The following is a 16,435-nucleotide window of genomic DNA, read 5'->3' as shown; positions in this document are numbered from 1 at the left end:
TTTAAAAGTTTTATACTTTCAGTTTTACATTTGGGTCTGTCATCCATTTTGAGTTAATTTTTGTGTATAGTACAGTGTGTGGATCGAAAGTCATTATTTGCCAGATAGATGACAGATTGTTCTAGCATCATTTGTTGAAGAGGTTATCTTTTTTCCATTGACTTGTTTTTGTACCTTTGTCAAAAGTTAGTTATTTGATATGAATTTAATACAGTAAAAATGGAAAAAGTTTTTATTAGTTGAATATTATGAAATTAACTTTGTAGATAAGTTTTAAAAAGCTAAATATTCTGAAAATATCATTTTATCAGTCTTTCTTGAAAGTATACCTGTTAGAGCAGTGCCTGGGTGGCTCAGTTGGTTAAGCGTCCAACTTCAGCTCAGGTCATGATCTCACAGTTTCTAAGTTTGAGCCCCGCATCGGGCTGTGTGCTGACAGCTCAGAGCCTGAAGCCTGCTTTGGATTCTGTCTCCCTCTTTCTCTGCCTTCCCCCACTCACGCTCTCTCTCAAAAATAAACAAACATATGGGGCGCCTGGGTGGCTCAGTCGGTTGAGTGTCCGACTTCAGCTCAGGTCACGATCTCACGGTCCGTGAGTTCGAGCCCCGCGTCGGGCTCTGGGCTGATGGCCCAGAGCCTGGAGCCTGCTTCCGATTCTGTGTCTCCCTCTCTCTCTGCTCCTCCCCCGTTCATGCTCTGTCTCTCTCTGTCTCAAAAATAAATAAATGTTAAAAAAAATTAAAAAAAATAAATAAACATAAAATTAAAAAAAAATAAAGTATACATGTTAGAAAATGAATAAAAAGCATATTTTTTATTTTTTTTCTGCAGGTTTTAAAATTTCAAGCAAAGGATAGCATTTTAAAAATCTATTTAAGAATTCTGTACATTCTAAGAGCATTTTAACATAAAATTAAAAAAAAATAAAGTATACATGTTAGAAAATGAATAAAAAGCATATTTTTTATTTTTTTTCTGCAGGTTTTAAAATTTCAAGCAAAGGATAGCATTTTAAAAATCTATTTAAGAATTCTGTACATTCTAAGAGCACCTGGGTGGCTTAGTCAGTTAAATGTCTGACTCTTGATCTCAGCTCGGATCTTCATCTCAGGGTCATGAGCTAAGCCCCTGCTTTGGCTCCAACGTGGGCATGAGGTCTACTTAAAAAAAAAAAAAAAAAAAAAACAGATAAGAATTACATACGTTCCAGATAGTTAGCAGATTAAGGTTGATGGTTGTAATCTTGTCAACTATTGTATTCTGTAATTTGAGGTGGTTGATGTCACTTGGCGATACTCTTGTAAACATGACGAGGTAATCTCCAGAAGAACTGAGGTTAAAGAAGAATTACTTCGAGAAACTATTAATGGACTTAATAAGCAGGTATGGGCATTTGTCAATTTTGAGAAGACATTTGAAGTTTTTTATGTAATCAAGAATGGCCAGTTTTTAACCCATTGAAATTCTTAAAGTAATAGCATTACTTTGCAAGCAAAAGTATTTTAATATGTTAAATGTCTTTTCGTTCATTGAAAATTTTGAGGACCCCTTTTAAATATTGTGGTAGTTTTATGCATTAAATTGTCACATCTCAAAGTTTAGTGAGACAAAATTTCAATATATGTAATACTAGGCATCAAAAGTATGTTGCTTTATTTTTCAAAGAAATTATGTCTTGAATATAATTACACACACTTGTCCAAGTGTGGAAACTTTTGAAACAAAGCACAGGAAATTGTTAACAATGACTACTTTTGAAAAGAGGAACTGGAAGTTCAAAAAGGAAGATTCGGTTTTTATTTTATATCCGTTTGGTAGTATTGAAATTTTTTACTATTACACACGTGTGGGTTCTTCTGTGATTTAAAAGCCAGACCGTCAATTTTGTTTCTTGGCAGGCAGTTAGAATCACCTTAATCCGGTGGTTGAGATTCAGGGTGAAGTTTCCATCTGTTTGGAATTTCACCTTCTGATGTGCAGCCCTTCAAAGATCCTAAACTGAATATCTGGAGTATTAACTGGAGCCTCTCACCTTGAAATGCTCTGAACTCCGCTGTATTTACTCCACAGTACTGTGATTCTGTAAAAATTCTGCTGTGTTTTTCAGCACGTTAGCTGTCATTTTGTGCTTGGCTTCTCTCCCTCTTTAGCTCATACCAGTTAATAATTGGCAAATGCCTGGAAGGGAAAAGAGGTGGAGTATGTTCAGTGCACCTCAATTCATTTCTTTCCTTGGGATCTTAGCTTCTACAGCTGTGCTTGCCTTGGTAGCCTTCTGTTGCATTTAAACAGGGGTTTGTTTGTGTCTGCATGTAACGTTTTGCCCAGCTTTGTACCTTTTCTCAGTAGGACAGTTGGTCTGACACAAGGTAGTCTATCGTAGCTGGAAGCAGAAGTTGCCACCTTCATTTTAAATGTAGGACAGTAAAGATCATGAAGAGTTGGATATGGATCTTAAATGATTTCTTCACATAACATTTGTAAAATTATTTTCAGTTTTCCACAGTGACCTATTACTTTTCCAAATAACTACATGTGAACAAAAAGTTGGTTACGTCTGTCAGGATCCCATTAAAATATGAATGTTTTAAGTATATACTTACCTAGAGATGGACCTCTGCACTTCCCTAATCTTAATGACTTTTTTTAAAACATGAATTACAGAGGCAAGTATCTTTGTCGGAAAACAGAAGAAAAGAACTTCTCCAGAGGATAATCGTGGAACTTGTTGAATTTATATCTCCCAAAACCCCTAAGCCTGGAGAACTTGGTGGAAGAATATCTGGGTCAGTGGCTTGGAGAGTAGCCCGAGGTGAAATGGGTCTAGAGGTATTTAATTCATTATAGCATCATAATCTTTTCACTTGACTGCTTCCTATAGTGTGCTCTTTACTTACAGAAAAATGCATTCGCCAGGACCTTTCAATTAACTTTTTACAGTAATTGTGAAAAGACATAAACGTTTGAAGAGAAGCAATAATTGATTGACATAGTATATTCACATGCAGGAGTAAGGAAAGCATTTTATTTTTTTTTTAATTTTTTTTTCAACGTTTTTTATTTATTTTTGGGACAGAGAGAGACAGAGCATGAACGGGGGAGGGGCAGTGAGAGAGGGAGACAAAGAATCGGAAACAGGCTCCAGGCTCCGAGCCATCAGCCCAGAGCCTGACGCGGGGCTCGAACTCACGGACCGCGAGATCGTGACCTGGCTGAAGTCGGACGCTCAACCGACTGCGCCACCCAGGCGCCCCAAGGAAAGCATTTTAAAATGGGATTTTCCTATGTAAATTTTTAGTATAGTATAACTGTTACTAAAGTACGTACAGAAAAAATGCACAAATTATAAGTGTGTATAGCTTAACAAATTTGTGCAAATTGAGCATCCATGTAACCACCAACCAGAGTGGCAGATAGGCCACCAGAATCCCAGGAATGGCCATGAGTTCCCTTCTGGTCACTTCTTCCACCACTAAGAGTAACCATTATCCTGGTTTCTAACCTCATAGATTGATTTTGCCTATTATTGTGCTTTATGTAAATGGAACTGTACCATATGTACTCTTTGGTGAAGAGTTTTTTTCTTTTAACATTATTTCATGAAATTCAGACTTGTTGCTGCATGGTTATGGCACATTTTTTCTCACTGAAATATGATATGTATAAATGCAGTTTATCCGTGCCACCATTGATGGGCATTTGAGTTTCTAGGTCTTGGATGTTAAAAATTGTACTGCTGTGAACATTTATATACATGTTTTCAGTGAATGTATTTATGCATTTGACTTTGATTTATACCTAGGAGTGGAATTGCTAGGCCACAGGGTAGGAGTATGTTCAGTTTGGGTAGATATTGCCAAGCAGTTTTCCAAAGTGGTTGTGCCAGTTTACACTCTGACCAGCAGCGAATGAGAGTTTTTCACATATTTGCCTGTAGTTGGTATTGTCTTTTTCATTTTAGCAGTTCTGGTGGTGTGTAGTACTATTATATTGTGATTTTACCTTGCATTTTTGCATTTACTTTGATGACTAATGAAGTTGAATGCCTGTCCTGTAAATTTTTGGATATCATCTTTTGGGAAGTGCCTGTTTTTCAAAATAGGATTTTACACATTTTAGAAAGGCTTGTTTTACCTTTTTAGAAATTTTTTTTATAGTACAATGAGACAAATAATAGAATCTGGATAATTCAGTGAAGGAAAGTATTTATTTCTTGTTATTTACTTGCCTATATCTGTTATTGGCTAGAAATGATCATTGCTGCTGTGATTACTATTGCCAAATTTATATTAAGACATTCTCTCTTGATTAATGTCCCCAAATTAAATAATGAACAATGGACATATGCCTGTAGTTAGGGGCTAGGTGAAAAGCAATGTGTCTGTAATGAACATTAAGAAAGTACAGTAGACTGTCCCTTGCCCTTAGGAAACTTAAAGTTGACTCATAAATGTCTAAGAAGGTATGTAATGAAAAATGCTTGGAACGAAAATACCCACCACAGTATCATATCAAACAATTCCAAACAAAATAGAGTTTTATATCTACTTTTTCTAGATTTGCCATTGTTGCAACTAATTTCTCCAGTAAAGGAATATGTCCAAAATGGGTTAATTATCCCCAGTAAACTTTATGTTTGCTTTTTAATTTACTTCATCATCTTTAGGAAGCAGTTGGAAGGGTTGGTTCAGCCATAGAATTACACGATCTAAATTCAACAGATAATTCAAATCACTGCTGATGCAGTGCAAGTTACAAGTATAAATCTAAATGAAGCCAATTTAAAAGAGCTAATTTAATTCACAGCTGTGTTCAATTTAAATAAAACGTCGATATTATTTAGGTCTTTATTCTTTTTTCTTTTTATGGATGGATGTGCTTCCTCTCTTGTATGGCATATAAGTTGATTAAACTTTAAAAATATGAATTGGGTCATATGCCTGGATTGTCTTCCCTTTTGAAGTTTTTTTTTAAAATTTCTGTTACTGGAGACCATTAGGGCCATGGATTTAAAAAATCATTTTCCTCTTTAGAAGTAGATGTTCATTTTAAAAGTTAATTGAAAAATGTTGGTCCTAAAAAATAATGGAACTCTACCTTGAAATCATTTGGAAAAAGAAGGAAACATTGGTGATATCATTTCCAGAAAGAAAATTTTATCTTAACCTTAGAGTTAAAAGATTTTATGAAATATTAATGTTATTCTGAATCTAGATTACTCAGTTGCATACACAATTACGTTCAGTAGCATAAATATTTTTCTTTTCTCTTTGGTAATTAGTTATCCTTTGTTAAATAGTAGATAATGCTACTTTTGAATTTTATTTCCATTGGGTTTATGTCAGCACCCTAAAATATTTTTGATAAAGAAGAAAAGAATTGGGGAGTTTTGTTATATGCTTGTTTTGAAATTATAATCCGTAATTATAAATCAATTTCTAAAAATAAGCTGCTTTTTTTTTAAACCTTTTTAACAGTGATATTCATAGGTTCTACTAGGAAATTCTGTTTTTCTACATTTTATATTACTGTTTAATAATTCCAACAGTGATATATACACACACAAACATTATTTTTTCTCTTTTTGTTTCTAAGATGTTTTATATTTTGCTTATTGATTGTTATGCATTTGAAGTTTTCATATTGTTTAATACCTAGTACCCAATGTTTAACAAGAAAGCATTGCCTACTATTTTGGTTGATTAGCAAATACTGTGGCAAGATATTGACACAGACTAGAGCACTGGTTCTCAGTGGTGGTTGATTTTGCCTTCCAGGGGATATTTGGCAATGTTTGGAGACATTTTTGGTTGTCACATTTGGGCGGAGGGGTGCCACTGCCATCAAATGGACAGAGGCCTGGGCTGCTGCTAAACAACCTGCAATGTACTGGGCAGCCCTTACTACAAAGAATTAATTGTCTGGCCCAGATGCTACTATGCCCATGTCTGAAGGACAGGGACCAGTGTTTTAGTGGCATATAAAGATGTGGGATAGGGGCGCCTGAGTGTCTCAGTCGGTTGAGCGTCTGACTTCGGCTCAGGTCATGATCTCATAGCTTTTGAGTTCGAGCCCCACGTCGGGCTCTGTGCTGACTGCTCAGAGCCTGGAGACACAGATTCTGTGTCTTTCTCTCTCTCTCTGCCCCCTCCCCTGCTCACACTCTCTGTCTCTCAAAAATAAATAAATATTAAAAAACAAATTTTTTAAAGATGTGGGATAAATGTATCCTCTTTCTCAAACTTTAGATTCACTCAGTGATTTCAGATTTCTAGGGATTGATTTTCATTACAATAAACATGGATTTATTTGGGGGCTAGGATGCAAATTTTTCCTGGAATTTTAAGGTAAAACATGGGCTTCACACATGTAGAAGTTTGTTTCAAGCTATGTATCCCAGGCACTCTCCTACCTTAGAGTATCAAGAAAGGACAGTGATGAAATGGCTTTAAGTTGAGGCCTGAAAGAAGAGAAAGAATCAAGTATATGGAGAGTAGGAAAACAACATTCCAGATAGCAGGAACAGCATGTCAAGACCCTGAAGCAGGAACTAGCTGGACCTTTTTGAGGAGCTAATGGAAGACTACCATGAGATTGGTTTGAGAAGTAAGCAGGGAATGGATCATTTAGAGCCCTGTTAGCCTTGGTAAAGGTTTGGAGTTTAAGTACAGTGGGAAGTCATTGGAGTGAGCTAAGCAAGAAAGTGACATATCCCAATTTACATTTCTAGAAAATCACTTCCATTACTATGTGGAGCTTGGATAGGAAAGGTGAGAGTTGATAGCTGGGAGTCAACTTTAGGAGACAACTGAAGGAGTCCAGTTTGGAGATGTTGGTGGTAGAAATGAACAAAAGTAAATGAATTTAGGTTGAACATAAATCACAACAATATAAATCAGAGCTATGGTTTATACTTCTCATTTTCTGTTTAGTAATTTTTGGAGCTATATCCACATCATACTAATCATATTTAACCTATAAAATGTTTTCCAAATTTTTTAATGGCACCAACTCTTCATTTTCAAGTTGAAGGAATCTCTTAACCACTGGATGTAGCAGTTCTTCATATATAGTCTTCAATTATGTTGAAAAACTAATTCTGCTTTCTTTTTAAGAGAAAAGAAACCCTGCTCATTCCGTCTGAAAATGAGAAGATTTCCAAACAGCTCCACCTTTGTTATAATATTGTGAAAGATCGTTACGTCCGAGTTTCAAATAATAATCAAACCATTTCTGGATGGGAGAATGGTGTGTGGAAAATGGAATCCATATTCAGAAAAGTTGAAACAGACTGGAACATGGTAATTTCCTGCATGAAGCTGTTTAAAAACTTTGTCATTGTTTTTAAACAAACATAGATTGGCTTCATTTTTCAGTTGTGTATAATGTGAAAACTGATATATCAAAAGTACTTTTAGTAATCCTTAAACCTGTAAAACAAAATCCTCCCAACGTTTAATCAAAAGTCCATAAGACAGTTGTGCATTTATATCAAGGAAGCATCCATTTTCATCAAAGAGGCTGAATTTAATTCATTCATGGGGAAAAAGAATCACATATATGACCAACTTGTGACTGGTTTTTTGCATGAATATATAAAATACACTGTTATTTAATCCTTTCACAGATACTTGTTGATTGCCTACTAAATGCACATTTAACCCAAAGTCCCAAGAGCTAAGCATTTAACATGCTTTCATTTCATAAGAATGTGGATGGGACTGAACAGTAATACTGGCTATTTCTTCTTTGTGTCCTGAAAAAGAAAGAAATGGATGCTGGACTATAGTATTTCACTTATACCAGCTTGCACATTGTTTTCACATGTTCCCAGTTAATAGTAAGAAGCTTTGCTTTTAAAGTGTCCTACCACTTAGACACACACCAAAAATAAACTCAAAACTATTCACATGACCTCAACAGATCTAACCATATTATTGATAGATTTTCATAGGAATTAGTGAACTTAGAGGGAGCTTTTAAAGTTAACTTGCCAGGATGTTTGGGAAGGGAAGTTGCTCATTTGCAGGACACATTGGCTAGATTTAAAGAGCGAGTCACAGGTTAGCAGCTGCTAGTGTATAGGAGCATCTACAATATGCTTGTCACCGTACTAGGCATTAGAGTGCAGAAGACGTAAGGGTAAGATCCCTGCTTTTTTTGTTTTTTTTCCAGTCATAAGTTTTTGTTATAAAATTTACCTTGGTGCTTGTTTTGGTGATCTTTTTATATTAAACTAAGAATCACTTGCCAACGTTAATAAAATTGTATAAATTATTCCTCTTGAGTTAAAGAAGAACATAAAAAATAGAGCAAGGTGAAAATTTAAATTTTAAGATATGTATATCTATAATTGATTATACAGTTAATGAGGAAGGGTAAACTTCTCTGGAAGACTATCCTTAGCCTGAAAGTTCTTCTGAACAGAAAGCAGGATAGGATAGACATGTTATTTATCCAAGGACTAAGCTGTCATTGCGGAACTAAAGAAAAAGTATGCCTTTTTCCTAACCATCAGTGTTAATGGAGAAAATTAATGGAAAAAAAACCAATGACATGCTGCAGAAGATGTGATGTGATGAAAAGCAGGTCGATTCTGTCTTATTCACTCATTTGTTCATCAGCAAACATTTACTGAATGCCTGTTATGTCAGGCATTGTTCTTGGCTCCATGGATAAAAAGATAAAGATACGGTTTCTGCCCTCACAATCTAACAGGGAAAGCCGAAGCACAAACAGCCGTCTTACCCAGGATGCAGAGTGCTATAATAAGGATATCAACACATTGCTATGGAAACACCAAGGAGGGAGTAATTAGCTCTGGCTGTGGGAGTTGGGGACAGCTCTGTAGAGCAGGAGACATTTGAGCTGGACGCTGAAGGATGAGTAGGTGTTCATAAAGCAAGGGAACAGTAGGGGAAAAGCATAGATTACATGGCATGTTTTGAGTTCTCTAAATAGACCATTGTGCCCAGAGGGTATATTGTATGAGTAAGATTTAAATAATGTAAATGAGATGTAGAGGCCATTAAATAAAAAAAGGCTCCTACTCAATTAAAGTTTATGCCTTGATTTACCTTTACAAGGGGTATCACTTTTTAAAAGTTGAATGAATCTTTGTCCAGTTATAATATTTAATACCAAATGAAGAAAAATAGTTGAATCTTAATTACCCCTAAAGAGTCTAATAACTCAGAAGTAATATATTGCCATTGAAACATTGAATTTTCCACCTAGAAATAAGTCAATATTTTTAGTTTTGTACTAGCATGTTCCCAATTAGGGATTCTCTAGGTCCGCTAAATAGAAGAAGAAACCTACCTATTTCCCACCACACCTTTCCTCAGTAACCTCCAGCCTGGAATCATGACAGCACATGCAGCCTGCTGTCAGATATTTAGAACAGATTCTTACCCTCTCAAAGAGCTAGTCTCCCAGGAACACAGAGACTTACTAAATTCTACTACTTAGCAAATACATTGTTCAGTGATGTCTAATTTGGAAGAAATATAAAAAGCTGAATCAAGAAAACCAGTATGCCTTTTAGGAGGCAGGTGACAACACCTTGATAAAAGTGTTAATAGCTTCCTAACTAGTCTTTCTGCATCTGCTCTGGTCCCTTCATAGTTGTTTTCCATGGCGTAAGGCAGAAAAGCATTTTCCAAACCCCAGTCGTTACTGAGTGCTCTTAGGGCAGGAAACAACTCAAGTCTCTTCTGAGTCTGGCCTCTGCCTTCTTGGCCTCGCCTTGCTCCCTGGTACCCCCTTGCTCTGCATTGCAGCTGCATTGCCCTTCTCACCTCTCCACAGGACTTCTTTTACTTTCCTTTTTGTTAGATTCACTTATTCCTTTCCTTCGAGCTTGATGTAAGCCTCACTCCCTCCAGTCCCAGCTAGCTGGATTCATTTCTCCCTTTATTTATTCACTGTACCATGTACCCCTCCTTCTTGACATTTATTCAACAAATATAATAGATTATTTGTCTCTATCCTACCAGATTGTAAACATTCTCATAGAAAAGACTTTGTCTTTCTACTCCCTTGTCCTCTCAGTATGCATCTATCTAGCATAGTGCCTGAGAAATGTTTAGTAAAGATGGCTGGATGCAAGAAAGAATTTTTGAATGTATATGGCGTAAATTCTGTACCACCCTCAAACTGTGTAGGGTATCAAAAATAATCTATCTTCATTTGGATTGGCCCTTGCATGTTTTTAAGTACTTTGATTTTTTGCAAAGTATTGTTTTTGTCAGTAGAGTCATTTTAGCACTTTTTGGGGTATGGCATTAGTCATTAGTCATTCAGTAAGTGTGCATTGTCAGACATTGTGCTTGGATGTGATATGATGTGCTTGGATGTGCTTGGACATGATGTAATGTTAAATTAAGAGTCAAGCATCAAGGTGAGCTTAGACTAGTGAAGGAAAAAGACATGGACCAGCTGTTTAGATTGGTGAGATGAGTGGTAGAAGAATATGGGTCTGTATATGACTCCAAGGGAGAGAAGACAGAAGGAAGAGCCACTCTCCCTTCTTGAGTCAGAGATGACCTTGCAGAAGAACTAATATCTGAATAGGCTTTTAGAGAAGGAGGCAGTGGACGAGTTTCTCAGTGTGGAGACAGGATGTGGAAGGGAGCATGAGATAGAGCATGTGCAAAAACACTGAGGTGAGAAACGTCTGGTATATTCAGGGGAAAGTAGTAGGGAATATGGAGGAGAATGGTGGGAAATGAGACTAGAGAGGTAAACAGTGGTCAAGTTCCAAGGACTTTGATTACCTTGCAGTTATGTAACAGGAAACCACGAGAGATTTCAGACAAAGGAAGGACAAGATCACACTAGTGATCAGAGGTAATTCAGAGGCTGCCGGTAGGAGAAATAGGCAGAGTATAGAAAGATACTAATGCAGTGGGGACTGACCGATTCACGTTTGATTTCAGTGATAAAATGGAATAACCAAAATAAGATTAATGAGCAATACCAACCAGTCTATAAGTATTAAATTAAAATCTCTTGAAATATAGCTGTTCTGTTAGGTATCTGTAGTCATGACTAACTATAGAGTGCTGCACAGTAAACTTAATTAGAGTTCATCTTAGCAGGCAAAACAGAAGAATCATTTTAAGAGTATAGTGAAGAACAGCTTCAACAGTGCAACACAAACCTCCAGAAAACCATAACAGTGGACAAAACAGCCTGGCATGTAGTAATCAGACACCCTTTAAGTGAAGATCTGTAGGATGTGAAATACATAAAGCATAAAGAAGCTGACATGCAAATTGTTCTCAGTCTTGAAAATAGTGGTTACAGCCATAATCCAAAGGACAAGTTTACATTGTGTACATTGTTAGGGGCAAAGCTTAGACTTTCCAGCCACAGACAGACTGGTCTTGTTCTCACCCACAGGTTGTGATCTGCCTGTTCTGTGTGTGCCTTACAGTTGCCAAAAAGGGACAGGGATAGGTCACCAGAGGGAGGGGTGGGGTGCTGTATAGATTTTGGGTCTGTGGAAGAAAAACTCCATGAGTTCTGATTTTACTGTCCCTATTGAGAAAGTGAGGTGGCTTTTAGTAGTCCCTGAAATTGCAAGACCAAGCATGTAGAACTTGCCCACAACAAGTGATATCTATGCATTAAAAAACCAACATCCAAAAATTTGTCTAAGATAACACTCAAGAAGTTAGGAGCAACCAGTAGTTACAAAAAAAATGGTTTGTTTTTTCATCTAGATAAAACAATTGAATATTTGAGAGCTTATAAAATATTTTTTTCTCCTAAATAAATTATAAGTACTGGTTCTGTTGCTATTACACAGAAAGGACTACGGTTGGGTGTTTATATAGATCTTACTGTTTTGGCATATTTCAAATGATCAAACTGAGCATATGCTTGGTAACTTCTACCTCTAAAAAAGCTGAGTTAGGGGTGCCTGGGTTGAGCGACCGACTTCGGCTCAGGTCGTGATCTCACAGTTTGTGAGTTCGAGCCCTGCATCGAAACTCTCTAAGTATAGTTTTAAAAGTAAAATGTAAGGGAAAACTGTAAGTATAGTTTTAAAAGTAAAATGAAGGTATTCATGAGGAAATGTTAGGCTGCCAGCTCAGAGCCTGGAGCCTGCTTCTGATTTTGTGTCTCACTCTCTCTCTGCCCCTCCCCCACTCATGCTCTGTCTCTGTCTCAGAAATAAATAAACATTAAAATTAATTAATTAATTAATTAAATAAAAATGCTGAGTTAAAATAACTTGGTTAAAATGGTACAGAAAATATATTGTGAGAAAAAAGTGACATGAATTTTCAGTATCAGTAGTCTTTTATTTCCATATACTATTTCTTTAGCCTGGGAGACCTTTTATTTTTTCACAATGTGTTTGAATGTTTATTTAAGCATTTAAGAGTTCAGTGATGAATTCCATCCTGTCCTTTAACTTTTTTGGTCTTAAAAGCTGATGCCTTTAGGACTGAAAAATGTAAATTATAGAACAAGCAGTTCTGTCAGACATGTTCAACAGCTATTGAAAACCTTCTTATGATAGTTAAAGTTGTGGCCCAGACCCCCTTGGTATAATTAAGATAATTCTAATCTCAGGGCACCTGGGTGGCTAAGTCCGTTAAACATCCAACTTCAGCTCAGGTCATGATTTCGCAGTTTGTTGGTTTGAGCCCCACACCGGGCTCTGCGCTGACAGCTCAGAGCCTAGAGCCTGCTTCGGATTCTGTGTCTCCCTGTCTCTCTCTGCCCCTCCCCTGCTCATGCTCTCTCACTCTCTCAACAACAAATAAACATTAAAAATTAAAAGCAAAAAAAAAGTTCTGGGGGTAAGCTAGAAATTTGAAATTACCCTAACATCAATCTTTCATATTTTACGTCCACACTTTGGCAAGGGTGGGACAGGGGGAGGGGGAGCTTTTATTAGACTACTGAGCTCTAAAAAGACTTAAGACATAAAATATATATATGTATATATATATATAGAGAGAGAGAGAGAGACATATGTATGTATATAGAGAGAGAGACATATATATGTATATATATAGAGAGAGAGACATAAATTTGAATGTATTTATTTGTCTTAAGATAATTTTCCCCTGGTCTTTTCGTTTCTCTAGCCACCTTTCTTCCAATAACTGTTTGGCTCATCTTTTCCAGAAAATCCCCTTTACTAGCCACTCCTTTGAAAGAGTAATTAAGCTACAGATAATCCCTGTAAATGGCCAGGAGTTTAGGTTTAATGCATGAGCCAGTTGCTCTACATCCTAGACCATGCAAATGATAGGAAGGAAGTGAGCCTTTAAAAACATTAATTAGCATGAATAGACACTTCTCTAAAGAAGACATCCAGATGGCCAACAGGCACATGAAAAGATGCTCAACGTCGCTCCTTATCAGGGAAATACAAATCAAAACCACACTCAGATGTCACCTCATGCCAGTCAGAGTGGCCAAAATGAACAAATCGGGAGACTATAGATGCTGGAGAGGATGTGGAGAAACGGGAACCCTCTTGCACTGTTGGTGGGAATGCAAACGGGTGCAGCCACTCTGGAAAACAGTGTGGAGGTTCCTCAAAAAATTAAAAATTGACCACCCTATGACCCAGCAGTAGCACTGCTAGGAATTTACCCAAGGGATACAGGAGTGCTGATGCATAGGGGCACTTGTACCCCAATGTTTATAGCAGCACTCTCAACAATAGCCAAATTGTAGAAAGAGCCTAAATGTCCATCAACTGATGAATGGATAAAGAAATTGTGGTTTATATACACAATGGAGTACTACATGGCAATGAGAAAGAATGAACTATGGCCCTTTGTAGCAACGTGGATGGAACTGGAGAGTGTTATGCTAAGTGAAATAAGCCATACAGAGAAAGACAGATACCTTATGTTTTCACTCTTATGTGGATCCTGAGAAACTTAACAGAAACCCATGGAGGAGGGGAAGGAAAAAAAAAGAGGTTAGAGTGGGAGAGAGCCAAAGCATAAGAGACTCTTAAAAAACTGAGAACAAACTGAGGGTTGATGGGGGGTGGGAGGGAGGGGAGGGTGGGTGATGGGTATTGAAGAGGGCACTTTTTGGGATGAGCACTGGGTGTTGTATGGAAACCAATTTGACAATAAATTTCATTAAAAAAATAAAATAAAAAATAAAAACATTAATTAGGCAGTTGGAGAAAGATGAGCGTAAAGTCATGACTATTCGTGGTAAGTGCAGTGTAAATGAGGAAAGGGTTTTTTTCCAGACTTACTTCAAAGAAATATATGATTATTGTGTGAGTTTGAACATCAGGGATAAATGATTAAAGAGTCAGATTCTTGGGGCACCCGGGTGGCTCAGGACTGTCTCTCTCCCTCTCTCTCTGGCCTTCCCCTGCTTGCTGTCTATCTCTCTCTCAAAATAAATAAACTTTAAAAAAAATTTTTTTTAAGAAGTAAATAAAAAGAGTCAGATTCTCGGGGGTTGAGCCTGGTTGAAATGGAGTTACTGTGAAAGACCAAGGCTGTGGATGTCAATGTTAATGTCCACATCTTCTAGAATGTAGATGAAACTATGCAAGGAAATGAGCTGAAAGCAGCCAGTAACCTTGGCTGCCTTAAGTAGTATACATTTAAAGTGGTAAGGGTCACTGATAATGCAGGAATGGGGCATACTATTTGAAGAGGCAAGCATGAATACTACCTTTTAAACCATTACTTAGCAATGACTGAGTTATTTTCTTGACTTCTCACTCTAGAAAAGCTTGTCTGAAAATCCACACTTAGAAAAGAAGATATAGAATAATTGCATTTAAAAGGATTCTTCATTTTCAGCAGGACTTCTCCTAAAGTTCATATTAAATAGCTGGGCTTTAGTAATTTAAAAAAATAATAAGATTTACCAAAATTTGGTTAGCATGCACCCCTTAGCGATGTACTTAATGGGGCACCTGTATCCAAGTTTCTTTCTTCCAGAGCAAAAGATGCTGTAGGAAAAATTGCTGACAAGATGAGAAATGTTACCAATAAAAATCTCAGTGGGAAAAAACTAGGTGTTCAGAGCATCTGTATTGTAGTACCCTATGACAGTAAGACTTTGACTACATGTGTTTTCTACACTACTTTATTATTTCTGACAGTTCTTGCTCTCCCTCCTCCTTTGTAGGTATATTTAGCCCGAAAAGAAGGATCATCTTACGCTTACATTTCCTGGAAGTTTGAGTGTGGGTCAGTTGGCTTCAAAGTAGATAGCGTTTCCATTAGAACGAGTAGTCAAACCTTTCAAACTGGAACAATACAGTGGAAATTGCGATCTGACTCAGCACAAGTAGAACTGTCAGGCGGTAAGCATTTGACTGGAGAATTAATCACGATGTATATAGTTAACACTCTGAAGAATAATCGTACTTATTTGAGGGTTCCATACCCAAGAGTCATTCGTACTCTGCAGTAAAAAATAAAAAATTTAATTAAAACTTGTATAACCTCATTCTGATAGAAAGGCTTATGTTTTTTATTGTGAAACACAAATGGATGAAGAAAGATTATTTCTTTGTTTCAAAGGACACATTCCCTCCGTAAGGAATCATTGTATTTATTTTTTAAGGGTTGGTTTTTACCTACATGTTAGGCATATAATATATATAAGGTATTTCTTTATATTCTTTAAGTTACCAAAAGCAGAGTGTTAATTTTTTTTTTCCTCCAACAGATAAAACTCTTCGCTCCTATCATGATTTTTCTGGTGCCACTGAAGTTATTTTGGAAGCAGAATTAAGCAGAGGAGATGGTGTTGTTGCTTGGCAACATACTCAGCTGTTTAGACAAAGCTTAAATGACCATGAAGAAAATTGTTTGGAGATAATTATAAAATTCAGTGACCTTTGAGAACCTGAACATTATAGAAAAGCTGACAATAATCAAAGATTTACTGTGTTCTAAAGTAGTCTGTGGGTTCAGTGCATGCTTAGTTGGCCATTTGCTACCCTCTGCTAGCCTATTTCTTTGGCTAGCTGTCCATCATGTGCCCCTCAGGAAAATATATCTTTGTACTACGGACCATAACAAAACCTTGAATTAAAAGCTCCCTTCCATATGTGACTGTAATTTGAAGTAAAGTCTTATTGCCTCAATATGAGATTTTAATCTAAAAACTGTAAGTATAGTTTTAAAATTAAAATGAAGGTATTCATGATGAAATGCTATTCATGATTATGATATAATCTTAAGCTAATAGTAATTTGACATTTTTTGATTGGCCATTAATTTCTTCATAAGTAATTAGGTTTCCTAAGATTTTTAATTTTTAATAAATGTGAAAGTATAGTATCTCATAAGTTATAATGCATGGACATTTTTATGATTGTAAATACATAGGCATTTAAGAAATAAAATGGATTATTTTGTCGTATCATTTTAGTGGTTACTTTGACTAAATGAGAATCTTTAATAAGTATGC

At 36.5% G+C, this 16,435-nt stretch overlaps 1 protein-coding gene across 3 annotated transcripts in view; it reads left to right on the top strand.

The window, feature by feature from the left end:
• Positions 1-16,083, top strand: part of NGLY1 (N-glycanase 1) — a 62,908-nt gene extending 46,825 nt beyond the window's left edge. For 2 of the 3 annotated variants that reach the window (XM_042954471.1, XM_042954470.1), the window contains 5 exons: positions 1,274-1,384; positions 2,666-2,830; positions 7,117-7,302; positions 15,143-15,320; positions 15,689-16,083. In XM_042954471.1, the coding sequence (XP_042810405.1) occupies positions 1,274-1,384; positions 2,666-2,830; positions 7,117-7,302; positions 15,143-15,320; positions 15,689-15,864 (816 nt within the window). In that variant the 3' untranslated portion in view covers positions 15,865-16,083. The remainder of the gene's footprint in view (positions 1-1,273; positions 1,385-2,665; positions 2,831-7,116; positions 7,303-15,142; positions 15,321-15,688) is intronic. The other variant, XM_042954472.1, reaches the window with a different exon arrangement.
• The last annotated feature ends 352 nt before the right edge of the window (positions 16,084-16,435 follow it).

This window comes from Panthera leo, chromosome C2, assembly GCF_018350215.1.
Source record: "Panthera leo isolate Ple1 chromosome C2, P.leo_Ple1_pat1.1, whole genome shotgun sequence".
NCBI lineage: Eukaryota > Metazoa > Chordata > Mammalia > Carnivora > Felidae > Panthera > Panthera leo.
The sequence above is the reverse complement of the archived record's forward strand: the minus strand, read 5'-3'. Positions and strand labels throughout refer to the sequence as shown.